Source organism: Gorilla gorilla, chromosome 21, assembly GCF_029281585.2.
Source record: "Gorilla gorilla gorilla isolate KB3781 chromosome 21, NHGRI_mGorGor1-v2.1_pri, whole genome shotgun sequence".
Lineage (NCBI taxonomy): Eukaryota > Metazoa > Chordata > Mammalia > Primates > Hominidae > Gorilla > Gorilla gorilla.
The window spans coordinates 12756216-12773002 of NC_073245.2; the positions used below are offsets into that span (position 1 = coordinate 12756216).

A 16787-nucleotide genomic window follows, 5' to 3' on the forward strand; every position below is an offset into this window, starting at 1 on the left:
GTCGGGAGGCGGAGCTTGCAGGAGCCGAGATCGTGCCACTGTACTACAGCCTGGGCGACAGAGCGAGGCGCTGTCTCAGAAAACCTGTGGCTGGGTGTACAGGTGTGCAGAGGACATTGGTGGAAACACTAGTGCACAGGCAGGATGCAGCCAGTGGCCAGGCATCTTGGTATAGAGAGGAAGTGGGGACCTGGTGTGGGCAGGAAGCCTGGAGTGCAGCGTCTGTCCAGACGGCTTGAGAAGGTGATCCGGAAAGTGCTGCGATGTTGCTGAGGGACCATGCTTTGCGGATGCGTGGCTGGGGCGGAGCAGTACTAGATATTCTCACACCCTGACTGCTGGCTGACCACCAACCCTGGAAGCACAGGAGGGCCCCTTCCTAGTGCAGTGTCCTTCCAGCGCCCTCTGCTGAGAAAGCTTAACATGCTCACTATAAAGGAGAAATGTTTAAAGGAATGCTGACCATTACCACAGAACATGGGTTAAAGGGTGAATTTGGAGCTGAGAGGCAATGCGTTGATAACTGGCATGCTAGATTTGTATGAATATCTATTTTCCTATCAGATGTTTTTTCACCCAATGATTTTAGTTATAGAATGTCAAAAGAAATGCATATGGGTTGTAAATTCAAATAATGCCAAAGTATATACAGACATGCTTTGGAGATATTATGGGTTCAGTTCCAGACTACAACAATAGAATGAATATTGCAAAACACGTCACATGAATTTTTTTGGTTTCCCAGTCCATATAAAAGTTTTATGTTTACAGTATACTGTAGTATATTAGGTGTGCAATAGCATTATGTCTAAACAAAAGTACGTAACTTAAAAATACTTTATTGCTAAAATATGCTAGTGATTACCAGAGTCTTAAGCAACGTGTAGTATTTGTGCTGGTGGAGGGTCTTGCCTCAATGGTGATGACTACTAATTAATCTGAGTTGTGGTTGCTGAAGGTTAGGGTGGCTATCATAATTTCTTAAAACAACAATGAAGTTGCCACAACAGTGGGCTCTTCCTTTCATGAAAGATTTCTCGGTAGCATGCAATGCTGTCTGATAGCATTTTATCCACAGTAGAACTTTCAAAATTGGAGTTAATCCTTTCAAACCACGCCGCTGCTTTATTAACTAAGTATATGTAATACTCCGAATCCTTTGTTGTCATTTCAACAGTGTTCACAATAGTAGATGCCATCTCAAGAAACCACTTTCAGCCGGGCATGGTGGCGCACACCTATAGTCCCAGCATTTTAGGAGGCCAAGTTGGGCGGAGCACTTGAGGCCAGGAGTTCAAAACCAGCCTGGCCAACATGGTGAAACCCTGTCTCTACTAAAAATACAAAAATTAGCTGGGTGTGGTGCTGGGTGCCTGCAATCCCAGCTACAGGAAGCCTAGGCAGGAGAATTGCTTGAACCTGGGAGGCAGACATTGCAGTGAGCCGAGATCATGCCACTGCACTCCAGCCTGGGTGACAGAGCAAGACTCTGTCTCAAAACAAACAAACAACAACAACAACAACAACAAAACCCACTTTCTTTGCTCATCCATAAGAAGCAAATCCTTATTTGTTCAAGTGCTGAGATTGAAGCAATTCAGTCACATCTTCAGGCCTCACTTCTAATTCTGATTCTCTTGCTATTTCCACTGCATCTGCAGAGACTTCTTCTACTGAAGTCTTGAACCCCTCAAAGTCATCCATGAGGATTGGAACCAACTTCTTCCAAACTCCTGTTAATTTTGATATTTTGACCTCCTCTCATGAATCATAAGAGTATTTTATTTTATTTTTTTTATTTTTTGGGACGAAGTCTCATTCTGTCGCCCAGGCTGGAGTGCAGTGGCATGATCTCGGCTCACTGCAACCTCCGTCTCCCGGGTTCAAGCGATTCTCCTGCCTCAGCTTACTGATTAGCTGGGATTACAGGCACCCGCCACCACACCTGGCTAATTTTTATACTTTTAGTAGAGACAGGGTTTCACCGTGTTGGCCAGGCTGGTCTTGAACTCCTGACCTCAGGCGATCTGCCTGCCTCAGCCTCCCAAAATGCTGGGATTACAGGTGTGAGCCACCGTGCCCAGCCATGAATCATAAGTGTTCTTAATGGCATCTACAATGGTGACTCCTTTCCAGCTGAGATTGCACCACTGAAAACCTTTCCAGGCTTTCAATTTTGTCCAGATCCATCAGAGAAATTACTAGCTATGGCAGCTATAGCCTTATAAAATGTATTTCTAGGCCAAGCACGGTCGTGCACACCTGTAATCCCAGCACTTTGGGAGGCCAAGGTGTAAGAATCACTCGAGGCCAGGATTTCAAGACCAGCCTGGCAACAGAGACCCCGTCTCTACACACACACACACACACACATACACACACACCCACATTTTTTAGCCAAGTGCACTAGCATGCGCCAGTAGTCCCAGCTACTCAGGAGGCTGAGGTTGGAGCATCACTTGAGTCCAGGAGTTTGAGGCTTCAAGGCTACAGTGAGCCATGATCACATCACTGCACTCCATCCTGGGCAACAGAGCAAGACAATGTCTTTCTAAAAACAAAACAAAACAAAACAAAAAAACGAGAGAGAGAAAGAAAAAAATGTATTTCTTATATAAGACTTGAAAATTGAGGCCGGGCGTGGTGGCTCACATCTGTAATCCCAACACTTTGGGAGGCTGAGGCAGGTGAATCACTTGAGGTCAGGAGTTCGAGACCAGCCTGGCCAACACGGTGAAACCCTGTCTCTACTAAAGAAATAGAAAAATTAGCTGGGCATGGTGGTGCATGCCTGTAGTCCCAGCTACTCAGGAGGCCAAGGCAGGATAATTGCTTGAACCCGGGAGGTGGAGGTTGCGTTGAGCTGAGATTGCACCATTGCACTCCAGCCTGGGCAACAGAGTGAGACTCCATCTCAAAAAAAAAAAAAAGGAAGAAAGAAAAAAGAAAAAGAAAATTGAAATCACTCTTTCCTTGATCCATGAGCTGCACAATGGATGTTGTGTTAGAAGGCATAAAGACAACATTAATCTCCTTGTACATCTCCATCAGAGTTTTTGGGGGACCAGATACGTTGTCAATGAGCAGTAAATTTTTTTTTTTTTTTTTTGTGAGATGGAATCTCGCTGTGTCACCCAGGCTGGAGTGCAGTGGTGCAATCTCGGCTCACCGCAACCTCCGCCTCCTGGGTTCAAGTGACTCCTCTGCCTCAGTCTCCTGAGTAGCTGGGACCACAGGCGCATGCCACCATGCCCGGCTAATTTTTGTATTTTTAGTAGAGGCGGGGTTTCACCATATTGGCCAGGCTGGTCTCAACTCCTGACCTTGTGAACTGCCTGCCTCGGCCTTCCAAAGTGCTGGGATTACAGGCATAAGCCACCGCGCCTGGCCAATGAGCAGTAATGTTTTTAAAGGAATCTTGTTTTTTTTTTTTTTGAGCAGTGGGTCTCAGCAGTGGGCTTAAAACGTTTAGTAAACCATGCTGTAAACAATGTGCTGTCATCTAGGCTTTGTTATCCCGTTTCTAGAGCACAGATAGAGTAGATTTAGCATAATTCTTAAGGGTCCTAGGATTTTCAGAATGGTAAATGAGCACTGTTCTCAACTTAAAGTCACTAGCTGCATTAGGCCCCAACAAGAGTGTCAGCCCTGTCCTTACACGCTTTGAAGCCAGGTGTTGACTTCTTTCTAGCTATGAAAGGTCTAGATGGCATCTTCTTCTAATATAAGACTGTTTTGTCTACATTGAAAATCTGTTGTTTAGCCAACCACCTTTGTCAATGATCTTCGCTAGATCTTCTGGATAACTTGCTGCAGCTTCTTTGTCAGCACTTGCTGCTTTACCTTGTGCTTTTATATTACAGAGATGGTTTTTTCCCTTAAACCTCATGAACAAACCTCTGCTAATTTCAAACTTCTGCAGCTTGCTCACCTGTCTCAGCCTTTATAGAATTTAAGAGTTAGGGCCTTGCTCTGAATTAGGCTTTGGCGTAAGGGAATGTTGTGATCTTATACATAGTTCACTAAAACTTTCTCCTTACCAGCAAAAAGGCTACTTTGCTTTCTTATCATTCCTGTGTTCACTGGAGTAGCACTTTTAATTTCCTTCAAGAACTTTTCCTCTGCATTCACAAGTTGGCTAACTGGCACACGAGGCCTAGCTTTTGGCCTGTCTTGGCTTTCAACGTGCCTTCCTCACTAAGGTTAGTTGTTTCTAGCTTTTGATTTAAAGTGAGAGATTTGCCACTCTTCTTTCACTTGAACAGTTAGAGGGTTTTTAATTAGCCTAATTTCTACACTGTGTGTCTCAGGGAATAGGAAGGCCTGAAGAGAGAGAGAGAGACGATCGGGGAACGGCTCGTTGGTGGAGCAGTCAGAACACATACAACATTTATCCATTAAGCTCACCATCATGTATGGGTGCAGTTTGTGGCACCCCGAAACAATTATAGTAGTAACATCACTGATCACAGATCACCATATCAGATATAATAATAATGAAAAAGTTTGGAATATTGCGAGAATTACCAAATTGTGACACAGAGACATGAAGTGAGCACATGCAGTTGGAAAAATGACGCTGATAGATTTGCTTGACTCAGTGTTGCCACAAACCTTCAATTTGTAAAAATGCAGTAACTGCAAAGTACAGTAAAGCCAAGTGCAACAAACTGATGTATGCTTGTAGTATAAAAGTGGACAGCTTCGCAGGTGTCTACCCCATCTACCACCCTCCCCAAAGGTAATCACTGTGTCTGGTTTAGTATGGAAGTCTCTTGAGCATTTTTCTGTATATTAACACAGAAGTAAAATAATGAAATAGCATTTATTGTGGTTCTTCCTATATGGCCCATAGTCTCGTTTCAAGTATCAATTTGCACCAATTTGAAATGCTAGCTTTATTATTTGCTCAATTCTGAGATCTTTTCCTAGACTCCATCCTCTTCCATTGATCTATTTGCACATTCCTGTGCCAAAATAATAGTTTTAATTAATTTTATATAGTGTGTGTATCTGGTATACATCTGTTCTCATATTTTCAAAATGTTCTTAAATATTTTGTGGTATTTTCTCTTTCAGATGATCTTTTCCCCCATATGAACTTTTTTTCTTTTTCTTTTTTTTTTTTTTTTGAGACAGAGTCTCCCTCAGTCGCCCAAGCTGGAGTGCAGTGGCACAATTTTGGCTCACTGCAACCCCTGCCTCCCAGGTTCAAGCAATTCTCATGCCTCAGCCTCCTGACTAGGTGGGATTACAGGCATGCGCCACCATGCCCAGCTAATTTTGTATTTTTAGTAGAGATGGGGTTTCACCATGTTGGCCATGCTGGTCTCGAACTCCTGACCTCAGGTGATCTTCCCACCTCGGCCTCCGAAAGTGCTGGGATTATAGGCGTGAGCCACTGCGCCCAGCCCCCCATTTGAACTTCAGAATCAGTTTGTGCATTACCCCTCCACTGGCCAGATAATTGGCAGAAGGTGTTTATTGGAATTCCTGTACATTTATAGATCATTTTGGATATTGCTCCATGTTTTCTATATCCTTGGAAAATATTTGATTTTGTAAAATTTTCATTAGATGTATCATTTGATATCTTACAGTTTTATTGCCATAATTATTAGGATCTCTTAAAAGTTGTATTTCTTTTTTTTTTTTTTTTTGAGATGGAGTCTCACTCTGTCGCCCAGGCAGCTGGAGTGCACTGGCACAATCTTGGCTCACTGCAACCTCTGCCTCCTGGGTTCAAGTGATTCTCCTGCCTTAGCCTTCTGAGTAGCTGGGATTACAGGCACCCACAACCACGCCTGGCTAATTTTTGCATTTTAATTTTAATTTTATTTATTTGTTTATTTATTTATTTGTTGAGATAGAGTTTTGCTCTTGCTCCCCAGGCTGGAGTGCAGTGGCATGATCCTGGCTCACTGTAACTTCTGCCTCCTGGGCTCAAGCAATTCTCCTGCCTCAGCCTCCCGAGTAGCTGGGATTACAGGTGCCCACCACCATGCCTGGCTAATTTTTGTATTTTTAGTAGAGACAGGGTTTCACCGTGTTGGCTAGGCTGGCCTCATACTCCTGACTTCAAGTGATCTGCCCACCTCACCTCGAAAAGTTGTATTTCCAATCGATTCTTGCTATGAATATGGTATGAAAATTTCTTGGTATAGAAAATAGATTGATTTTTGTTGATCACCCTATGCCCTCTGTGAGAGTCTCGTATTCATTGTTCCCTAGACTACTTTGGGGTTTTTTTTGTTTTTTTTTTTTGAGACAGGGTCTCACTTTGTCACCCAGGCTGGAGTGCAGTGATGCTGTCTTGGCTCACTGCAGCCTCAACCTCCCGGGTTCAAGCGATCCTCCTGCCTCAGCCCCCCAAGTAGCTGGCATGCTACTTGTAACTACAGGCATGTGCCATCACATGCAGCTAATTTTTGTATTTTTTGTAAAGACAGGGTTTCTCCATGTTGCCCAGGCCAGTCTCGGTCCGCTGAGCTCAAGCAGTCTGCCTGCTTCGGCCCCCTAAAGTGCTCGGATTACAGGCATGAGCCACCTCACCCCTTACTTTGGATTTTCTAAGTAGACAATCACATTATTTGCAAATAGAAACAACTCTGCTCCTTCGTCAAAATATAAACATCTCTTTATTTTTTTTTCTTAAATTATGTTGGCTAGAACCACAACAAGGATGTCAAATAGTAGGTAATGATGGGCATATTCCTGATCATTAATGAGAAGGTCCCTGAAATGATACTGGCTGAAATGCCCTTCTTAAACACTGTCTTCTCTTGGTGTCCTGGAATAGTGCCCATTCCTTCTTAGTCCCTTTTGCTACCCGTTTTCCTCCACTCTTGAGGTATGATGACATACCTCAAGCTCCCTACTCCAGCTTCCCATGCAGCACACACTCAGTGATCCATGAGCATTTCACATTGCAGTCATCTCATGCCTGGTTGTGATTTGTGATTTGGTTGCCTGCCATAAGCCAAGCATTGGCAGATTAACATGCCCAATCCAGGACTCCTCCCAGCACCATCTCACTGAAAAGCTCCTCTTGGATTTCTTTCAGGCACTGCTAACTCAGTACCTCTAAAACTAAGTTCATCGTCAATAAGCATAGAGCTGAACCCCTGGGTATAAAGCCCACACCTGATTCATTAAGAACCAGAAATAGGCCAGGCACTGCAGGTCACATCTGTAATACCAGCACTTTGGAGGCCAGGGTAGGAGGATTGCTTGAGCCCAGGAGTTTGAGACCAGCCTGGGCAACATGGGGAGACTCCATCTCTACAAAAAATACAAAAATTAGCCAGGTGTGGTAGTGCACCCTGGAGTTCCAGCTACCCAGGAGGCTGAGATGGGAAGATCACTTGAGCCTGAAGCTGCAAAGAGCCGTGACTGTGACACTGCACCTCAGCCTAGGCAACACAGTGAGACCCTCTCTCAAAAAAGAAGGACTAGAAATAGAAGAAAGGCTTTCTTCTCTGAGAGACCTTTTCTGAGAGTCTCATTTCCTGCTAAAGCTGGCCTGAGCCAGCCACTTCACTTTAGTTCTATCTCAGTTTGTGCCTTGGATGTTGGCCACACAGCCTGCCTGGCTCAAGAGCTCCTGCCATCCTTGGACACTTGCCCCAAGAACCACATCCTTCCCTGCCAACACCCTCTGCTCCCTCGCCTGCTGTCCCTAGGCATGCATGTGGTCAGTTCACCCAACTTTCTGGTCATCACCCTCCTCCCTGCCTCTGGGGGTAGAGGGTGGAGACTTCCTCTACGGCCTTGTGGAAGACAAATGGAGGCTTTAGGAATTCCTCTGGGGTTCACTCCATCCGGATGCAGGGTAATGAGGCTAATTTCTGCTCATCTCTGTGTGGGCAGGAAATATGAGCTGTACAGCATGGACTGGGACCTGAAGGAGGAACTCAGGGATTGCCTGGTAGCTGCTGCACCCTATGGGGGCCCCATTGGTATGTTGCCCCTCCACCACCACCTGCTCTGGGACCCTGGGATGAACTCAAGGTCCTTGATTCCTGGGGCCCTGCTGTCAGGTTGTTCTTGTTGCCACACCCCACTCACCCTGCTGAGATGCTTTTACTTCTGGTTTTTATAGGCCTGCTTCACATGGGGTGGGCCTGGGGAGCCAGGATGTGAGGCCTGCTTCACATGGGGTGGGCCTAGGGAGCTAGGACAGAAGGTCTCTTCTCAAACTGCAGCACTGCTGAGGAACCCCTGGCGGAAGGAGAAAGCTGCTAGTATGAGGCCAGTGCTCGATATATACTCTGCTTCCGGCATGCCTCTGGCCAGCCTGCTGGTGAGCACTTCTGATGGTCCCTGGGGCTCAGGGCTGGACAGGGTTTCCTCACCTGAGGACAGCCTTAGGAACCTCTCTCCCCTGCAGTGGAAGAGTGGACCCGTGGTGTCCCTGGGCTGGTCAGCTGAGGAGGAGCTGCTCTGTGTGCAGGAAGATGGTGCTGTACTGGTTTATGGGCTTCATGGTGACTTCCGGAGACACTTCAGCATGGGCAATGTAGGGGTCACAGAGGGCTGGGGAAGCGGGATAGAGTTTATGACCCTGTGGCTCCCTTAACCCATGGCCCCCTTTCCTCAGGAAGTGCTCCAGAACCGGGTTCTGGATGCCCGGATCTTTCACACTGAGTTTGGTTCCGGAGTGGCCATCCTCACAGGGGCCCACCGCTTCACCCTCAGTGCCAATGTGGGTGACCTCAAACTCCGCCGGATGCCAGAGGTGCCAGGTAAGCCCTGACACCGCTGAGATAGCCAAGCAGTACCCACAGATGTGCCTCTAGCCTGTGAGACCCATAAAAACAGAAGCTGTGGCTAGAGACCCATAGAAACAGAAACTGTGGGCCTTGGTCATCCTAACACTGTCCTTTTCCCTGGCCATAGGTCTGCAAAGTGCACCCTCCTGCTGGACTGCGCTGTGCCAGGACCGAGTGGCACACATTCTTCTGGCTGTGGGGCCTGACCTTTACCTCTTGGACCATGCAGCCTGCTCCGCAGTGGTAAGGGCCCTGAGTGGGAATGAAGTGGAGGGGCTGGGTTAGGCAATAGGAAGGCTCTGAAAAGTCAGCATGTATCTGTCCCACCCCTACCCTGGCTCTGCCTCAGACGCCCCCTGGCCTGGCCCCAGGAGTAAGCAGCTTCCTACAGATGGCTGTCTCCTTCACCTACCGACACCTGGCACTCTTCACAGACACAGGCTACATCTGGATGGGGACAGCATCACTCAAGGTGTGATCCTGGGGCAACACAGGGGTACTGTGCCTTGTCCAGGGTACAAGATCTTTTGGTGATGCGGGGGGGCTTTTCGACTAGAATGGTGACTGCTGGGACAGGGCCATGACATTGCCCACACCATTTCAGGAGAAGCTATGTGAGTTCAACTGCAACATCCGGGCACCTCCAAAGCAGATGGTCTGGTAAGGATGGGGGTGTTATTGCTGGGGGTGTGGGTGAGACATAGCTTGCTTCCTGGGACAATCAGTTCCTTGATTCGTCATGTCTACTAGCCAAGCCTAGTGGAGTTTGGATCTTACCTTCTCTGCCATTGCACACTTGAAGGAAACCATTGTCCTCTGTGGGCCACAGCTGCCTCGAGCTGAGAGCTCAGGGATAAGAGGGAAGTGGAGAGGTCAGTGTACAGTCAGTGATGCAAGAGTATACAGGCTGTCCCGAGACAAAGGATTATGAGCAGCCATGTGGGAGACATGGCCATGGGACAGTGTCTAGCCGGTGTGTATATGCTGCTCACAGGTGCAGCCGTCCTCGTAGCAAGGAGAGGGCCGTGGTGGTTGCCTGGGAAAGGCGGCTGATGGTGGTGGGCGATGCACCCGAGAGCATCCAGTATCCTTGGAGGGCTGCCTGTGTGTGGAGGGAGGGGAGGGGAGGGGAGGGTTCACCTGCCCCGTCCCATCTGTAGGTGCTCTTAGGAGCCTTAACCAAGCTCAGGTTTGTGCTGGATGAGGACTCCTACCTGGTGCCTGAGCTCGATGGGGTCCGCATCTTCTCCCGCAGCACCCACGAGTTCCTGCATGAGGTTCCAGGTGAGGCCTTCACAAGGGCACCACATAACCCAAGGTGGGGCCTCCTCGGCACCCCAGCTGCCCTGGGCCAGTGCCACAGAGCAGGAATAGGGTGTTGAGGCAAGGCTGAGGGTTTCCCTGCCTTTCTCCCTCACTCACCAACTCCCTTCCCCAGTGGCCAGCGAGGAGATCTTCAAAATTGCCTCAATGGCCCCCGGGGCGCTGCTCCTGGAGGCTCAGAAGGAGTATGAGGTAAAGCCCTGGGCTTCTCTCCCAGTCCCAGGATGGTTCCTCCTGCCCCCGCCCCTGCCCCTGCGTGGGCATGTGTGAGCATAGCCAGGTGCCACCTGTCAAGAGAGGGGTCCAGGCAGGACACTGGTCTGGGCTGGGGAGGGCTGGCTCAGGTAAACTGAAGAGACACTATGTCCTCCATGTTGTGTGATAGGGACGGGCAGAACATCCCCACTATCCCCACCCAGTCTGGGTTACTATTGGGAGGAGTTCTCAAGGCCCCCCTAAAGGCAGCTGTGGGCTGATACGGGGTGATGTCTGTGGGCACCTCAGGTGGATTGAGTGGGCTGAGGGAGGTGGGGCTCCAGCCTGTGCAGCTCCTCCAACCCAGCTTATTTGAACCACAACCCAGAATGGTTAGGGGCCAGATGTGGGAGTGTTCTCTGTCATGATGCCCTGGCTCTGGACTGCTCCCCACCAGAAAGAAAGCCAGAAGGCGGACGAGTACCTGCGGGAGATCCAGGAGCTGGGCCAGCTGACCCAGGCCGTGCAGCAGTGCATTGAGGCTGCAGGACATGAGCACCAGCCAGACATGCAGAAGAGTCTGCTCAGGGTTGGCCTGGATGGCCGGGCTGGGGAGGGTGGGGCTGGGAGGGGGTGGGATGGGCAGCAGGGAAGCTCTCTCCTATCGCCCTCTGGCTCTTCTCAGGCCGCCTCCTTCGGAAAGTGTTTCCTGGACAGATTTCCACCCGACAGCTTCGTGCACATGTGTCAGGACCTGCGTGTGCTCAATGCTGTTCGGGACTATCACATCGGGATCCCGCTCACCTATAGCCAGTATCCCTGTGCACGCCAGAAGGGCACCCTACAGCCAGGGGTGGCAGGGGAAGGGGCTGGAGATGCAGTCTGCAGGTACCTGGCAAGCGGGGCTTATTCTCCAACTGGATCCTTAACCGAGGAAAATACAGATACAAGCAGCTCACCATCCAGGTGCTGCTGGACAGGTAGGGTAAGCCCAAGGGTGCAGTGAGCGGGCTGTCAGGGGGGTGGGCATTACAGCCTTGGGTGGGGTCTTATGGTCACTGCTCCTGACCTATCTAGGATGTGGGAGGCCTGATGTGCAGGCTGAGGCCACTCTGCTCCCTTTCTCCTCTACCTCACTCCTTGTATCCTTTACCCACCGGGTCTACCAGGCTCGTGTTGCGGAGACTTTACCCCCTGGCCATCCAGATATGCGAGTACTTGCGCCTTCCTGAAGTACAGGGCGTCAGCAGGATCCTGGCCCACTGGGCCTGCTACAAGGTAAGGATGTGGGATGGGGTCCAAGGGCATTTAGAGGATTCCAGGCCCTGGTGAGGTGGAGGAAATAGAAAGTGTAGAACTGCGCTGGGCACGGTGGCTCATGCCTGTAATCCCAACACTTTGGGAGGCTGAGGTGGGCGAATCACCTGAGGTCAGGTGTTCAAGACAAGCCTGGCTAACATGGTGAAACCCCGTCTCTACTGAAAATACAAAATTAGCCGGGCACGATGGCGCATGCCTGTAATCCCAGCTACCCGGGAGGCTGAGGCAGGAGAATCGCTTTCACCTGGGAGGCAGAGGTTGCAGTGAGCTGAGATTGCACTGCTGCACTCCAGCCTGGGCAACAGAGCAAGACTCTGTCTCAAAAAAGAAAGAAAGGAGCGGGGGGCGGAGGAGGAGGGAAAGAGAGAGAAAGAAGAAGGAAGGGAGGGAGGAAGGGAACTGAAGGGGTGGGTCCTGAGGGCTTGCAGGAGTGGAGAGTGAGGAATGGCATCCAGATGTTTGTGACACCCCGCATCCCTTGCAGGTGCAACAGAAGGATGTCTCAGATGAGGATGTGGCTCGAGCCATTAACCAGAAGCTGGGGGACACGCCTGGTGTCTCTTACTCTGACATTGCTGCACGAGCCTATGGTTGTGGCCGCACGGAGCTGGCCATCAAGGTGTGGGTGCCCAGCCCTCCACAGACACTCTGATGTGGTTGTTCAGGGCCCCCATGCCAGCTCCTTCTCTCTGTGCCTTCCTTCTCACCTCACAGCTGCTGGAGTATGAGCCACGCTCAGGGGAGCAGGTACCCCTTCTCCTAAAGATGAAGAGGAGCAAACTGGCACTAAGCAAGGCCATCGAGAGCGGGGACACTGACCTGGGTGAGGGCAAGGCTGGGGGGCCCCTGGGCTAAGTGGGAGCCTGGCTGGAGTTCCCACTCCACCTTATTCTCCTGCAGTGTTCACGGTGTTGCTGCACCTGAAGAACGAGCTGAACCGAGGAGATTTTTTCATGACCCTTCGGAATCAGCCCATGGCCCTGAGTTTGTACCGACAGGTGTGTGTAGTGGGCAGGGTTGTGGTGTAGCCTTCTGAGCACTTGAGTTGGCCTTGCTGACTGATTGCCTGCCTGTGGCCCCAGTTCTGTAAGCATCAGGAGCTAGAGACGCTGAAGGACCTTTACAATCAGGATGACAATCACCAGGAATTGGGCAGCTTCCACATCCGAGCCAGCTATGCTGCAGAAGAGGTCTGAGATCCATGGGGCGTGTGGGGCGTGTGGGGCATGTGGGCTGGGGCTGTTGGTCCAGTTCCTTCAGGAATCTAGGCCTTCATGTTGGGTGCACACTCCATCTGGTCCTCACTGTGAGGGAGACTCTGACGTGAGGCCAGGATGGGGGTTAGTGTCAGAGGAGCTAGCCATCCCTCTAGGACATCAGAGTGGTGCACCTAGCAGGCAAGGCTGACCCTGGCGACCCTGGGCACAGGGATGGGGGAGAAGACTGTAGCCTGGGTGAGGAGGGCGAGGGTCCTGCATGCTGTGAGTTCAGGCCTTCCTTCTTGTCTTTATAGCGTATTGAGGGGCGAGTAGCAGCTCTGCAGACAGCCGCCGATGCCTTCTACAAGGCCAAGAATGAGTTTGCAGCCAAGGTTTGGCCCACCTTTTTCCAAGAGCCTCCTCATCTCCTGGTCTTCCCTCCTGGTCCCTCGTCCCCATCATGCCTCATTATCCGGGTCCCCAGGCTACAGAGGATCAAATGCGGCTCCTACGGCTGCAGCGGCGCCTAGAAGATGAGCTGGGGGGCCAGTTCCTAGACCTGTCTCTACATGACACTGTTACCACCCTCATTCTTGGCGGTCACAACAAGCGTGCAGAGCAGCTGGCACGTGACTTCCGCATCCCTGACAAGAGGTAGGTGAGGGCCCAGGCTGCATGTGGGTCCCAAGACCACCTGCCTCTCCTGCAACACCTCCAAGCCCAGCTTTCCTGCAGGCTCTGGTGGCTGAAGCTGACTGCCCTGGCAGATTTGGAAGATTGGGAAGAGCTAGAGAAGTTTTCCAAGAGCAAGAAATCACCCATTGGCTACCTGGTGAGGCAGGGTCCTCCCTCCAGCCCACTTCCAGTGAGGGTAGTCTTCGGGAGAGAGGGCTAGGCAGGCAGACAGATAGGATGGCCCGTTCATGCTCCTGTTCAGCTGCCCGCATAGTTAGCGAGTGCTTCCTGTATACACATTTGTGGGCAGGCACCATCTGCTGTGTTGGGTGCACTGGAGGATGGGTCCAAGTTTGCCTGCAGATGTTACGGGGAGGGAGAATGAGCTGCTTTCCCCAGGGAGGGCCACAGGGGGCACTATGTGCTGGAGGGAAAGTCTTGTTTGAGGAGGGTGGAGGGGGCACAGGGAGGGTGCATATGGGAGGCAGTGGAGATACTGAGGGCTGTTTTCTGTGGTGGGTAGTTCAGAGGTGTATAGGGCAGGTTTGAGAATGTCAATCACAAGAGAACACAGGAAATGTGAGGGCTGGTGGCAGGAACGCCTGTTGCAAGGGGTAATGGTGGGTGGTAGAGCAGAAGCGTGGAAATAATTGGTCTCAAGTCTCTGACAGAGCTTTGGTTTAGGTGGTTTCTGCCCTAAGAATGTTGAGATCACAACTGTCTGTGCATGGGGATTGGGGGATTATATGTACTGATGGGTGTATACATATAGAATATATATGGACGATGTATGCATTGCGCCTCTGCTCGTAAGAGAGAGGACAGGAGGGCTGTGCGTTACCTTCTCCCTCCACCCACTTCCTCTCCTCCAAGCCTTTTGTGGAGATCTGCATGAAACAACATAACAAATACGAAGCCAAGAAGTATGCTTCCCGCGTGGGTCCCGAGCAGAAGGTCAAGGCTTTGCTTCTTGTTGGGTGCGTCAACTGAGGGCCTGTGGGTGCTGGGTGGCTGAGCTGTGGGCTGGTGAGAGGCAGGGTTTGTGCCCTCGAGCAGCCCCAACACCACCTCCTCTCTTGCTCAAACCGCAGCGATGTGGCTCAGGCTGCAGATGTGGCCATCGAACACCGGAATGAGGCTGAGCTGAGCCTCGTATTGTCCCACTGCACGGGAGCCACAGATGGGGCCACAGCTGACAAGATTCAACGGGCCAGGGCACAAGCCCAGAAGAAGTGAGGAGTCCATCCTGTACATCTCGAGCAAGGGGTTCCTCCCCTAGCACCTGGGCTTGGCAGAAGGGCCATAGTTCATCCAGCTCCTCCCCTAGAGCAGTGCTGAGGAGGGGGGCATGGTAGCAGGGCTGTCTGGTTTTAAATAAAGTTGGAACACTTTAGAGTGCTTGTCTTACACAGTCCAGCCTAAGCAAAGGCAAGCTCAAGACAGGATCCTCCAGACACCACAGCAAAACTCCATGTGTTCCGTTGTGTTGGGACTGGAGGTGGGGGCTTCTCCAGCCATACTCGCAAGAAACGTGTCCTCTCCACAGTTACCAAGGAAAGCTTTCTCTAGCTCACAGCTCCTAGGAAGATTATAGGGAGAGATGGCACAAAACTTAAGCACCAGCTCACCAAGAACATACTGTAAAGCATTCTGTGTGTGTGCGTGTAAACACGCAAGAACCATGCTAAACACTTTTGCTGCTTGTACTTCATTTATTCCTCGTGACAGCCCTGTGAGGTAACATCACCCCACTTTACAGAAAGGAGATTGAGGACCAGGGAGTTTGATAATAACAAATATGTGGCAAAACAGGGATTTGAAACCCCGGGCCAAGTGCAAGCTGGAACTGGAATCGGGCCCTCTGTGAGAAGGGAGCCTGAGGCAAGGCCCCAGTTTGCACTGCAGTGGCGATTGGAGGACTAATGAGAAGTGTGTGGCCTGCGGGCCATAGGGGTCAGGGGGTGGTGGCCTTTGGAACTCTTGCCCACTGAACTGTGGTGAGCAATTCCAAATTGTCTCTGGGCCAAATAGAAAAGGAGGATGGAAGATTTCAATTCTGCCAAAAAAGAACCATGAACACCAGACCCACAATCAGTAGGAGTACCCCCGGGGCCCTCTGCTCTCCCTACCTAGCCTTCCGTTGGCACTCCAGTGCACCTTGGCTTCATGCCCAGGGCCCCACCCAACACTGAGGGCATTGCCTTTTCCTTTGTTGCCCCCACTTTGTCTACAAGGAGGAAACCACAGCCAGAGGGAGTGCAGGCCTCACTGGAGCTTCAGGCCTCTCCCTATTTAACACCCCTAGGGCCGACCGTGCTTTTAGAAAGACAGTGAGAGACTCAGGGCCTGAGAAGGTATTTCTTTTTTTCCTTTTCCTACCTGACTTGTAAATGAAAGTTTGTGAAAGTCCTTCAAGGAGATATAAGTCAAATGGTAAAATAACTGTCATGCTCGCCATTTATTATGTGGGTCAAGAATTTGGACAGGTTGTAACAGGGATGGTTTGTGTCTGTTTCATAGTGTCTGAGGCATCAGCTGGAAGACTAAAAGGTTGACAGCTAGGGGCTGAAATCATGTGAAAGCTTGCTAACTCACACACTTGGTGAGTGACGCTGGTTCTTCACTGGGACCTCAGCTGGGGTGGTCTGCCAGAACACCTGCAACATGGTGGCTGGGTCCCAAGGGCAAGCATCCCAAGAGGGAGCCAGGTAGAATCTGGACTGCCTTCCTAACCTAGATTTGGAAGTTACGTGGTGTCACATCTGCTAGAGTGTTTGTCACAGCAGTAATACAGGCCCACCCCACCAATTTCAAGGGGAAATAGACTCCACCTCTTTTTTTTTTTTTTTTTTTGCGTGGTAGAGATGGGGTCTCGGGGGTCTCCTTATGTTGCCCAGGCTGGTTTTAAACTCCTGAGCTCAAGCAGTCCTCCCTCCTCAGCCTCTCAAAGTGCTGGGGTTACAGCGGGAACCACTGAACCTGGCCTGGACTCCACCTCCTGATAGGGAGTAGCAAAGTTCTGGAAATACTGTGGCTAGGTTTTGGAATCACGATCTGGCACAGCCCATCAGCTTTCCCTTTTGGAATCAGCAGACGAGGAAAGGAAATAATCCCCAATGCTGGGCTCATCATTCTGGGCTTTTTTTTGTTTTTGTCCCCAGTCTTGGCCCCACAATTCCTCACTGCCCTGGTAGCTCTTTGATGCCTTTAAAAAATGTTTTCCCAGCTTTTCGAGTTCTCAATGAAAAAGGATTGCTACCAAACAACCCAGTTTTCCTCTCTGGAAAGGGAGGCTTGACCAGTG

General features: G+C 50.5%; 1 protein-coding gene across 1 annotated transcript in view; it reads left to right on the forward strand.

Annotated features, from left to right (window-relative positions):
* Positions 1-14876, forward strand: part of VPS16 (VPS16 core subunit of CORVET and HOPS complexes) — a 25944-nt gene extending 11068 nt beyond the window's left edge. Inside the window, exons 2-24 of the mRNA XM_004061715.5 lie at positions 7870-7958; positions 8205-8302; positions 8390-8518; positions 8600-8744; positions 8899-9014; positions 9121-9243; positions 9376-9431; positions 9766-9855; positions 9961-10055; positions 10210-10286; positions 10747-10878; positions 10975-11102; positions 11234-11269; positions 11459-11567; positions 12094-12228; positions 12324-12432; positions 12510-12607; positions 12692-12799; positions 13123-13200; positions 13293-13462; positions 13544-13640; positions 14357-14460; positions 14575-14876. Coding sequence (XP_004061763.1) covers positions 7870-7958; positions 8205-8302; positions 8390-8518; positions 8600-8744; positions 8899-9014; positions 9121-9243; positions 9376-9431; positions 9766-9855; positions 9961-10055; positions 10210-10286; positions 10747-10878; positions 10975-11102; positions 11234-11269; positions 11459-11567; positions 12094-12228; positions 12324-12432; positions 12510-12607; positions 12692-12799; positions 13123-13200; positions 13293-13462; positions 13544-13640; positions 14357-14460; positions 14575-14719 — 2467 coding nt within the window. The 3' untranslated portion in view covers positions 14720-14876. The remainder of the gene's footprint in view (positions 1-7869; positions 7959-8204; positions 8303-8389; positions 8519-8599; positions 8745-8898; positions 9015-9120; positions 9244-9375; positions 9432-9765; positions 9856-9960; positions 10056-10209; positions 10287-10746; positions 10879-10974; positions 11103-11233; positions 11270-11458; positions 11568-12093; positions 12229-12323; positions 12433-12509; positions 12608-12691; positions 12800-13122; positions 13201-13292; positions 13463-13543; positions 13641-14356; positions 14461-14574) is intronic.
* Positions 14877-16787: the final 1911 nt, after the last annotated feature.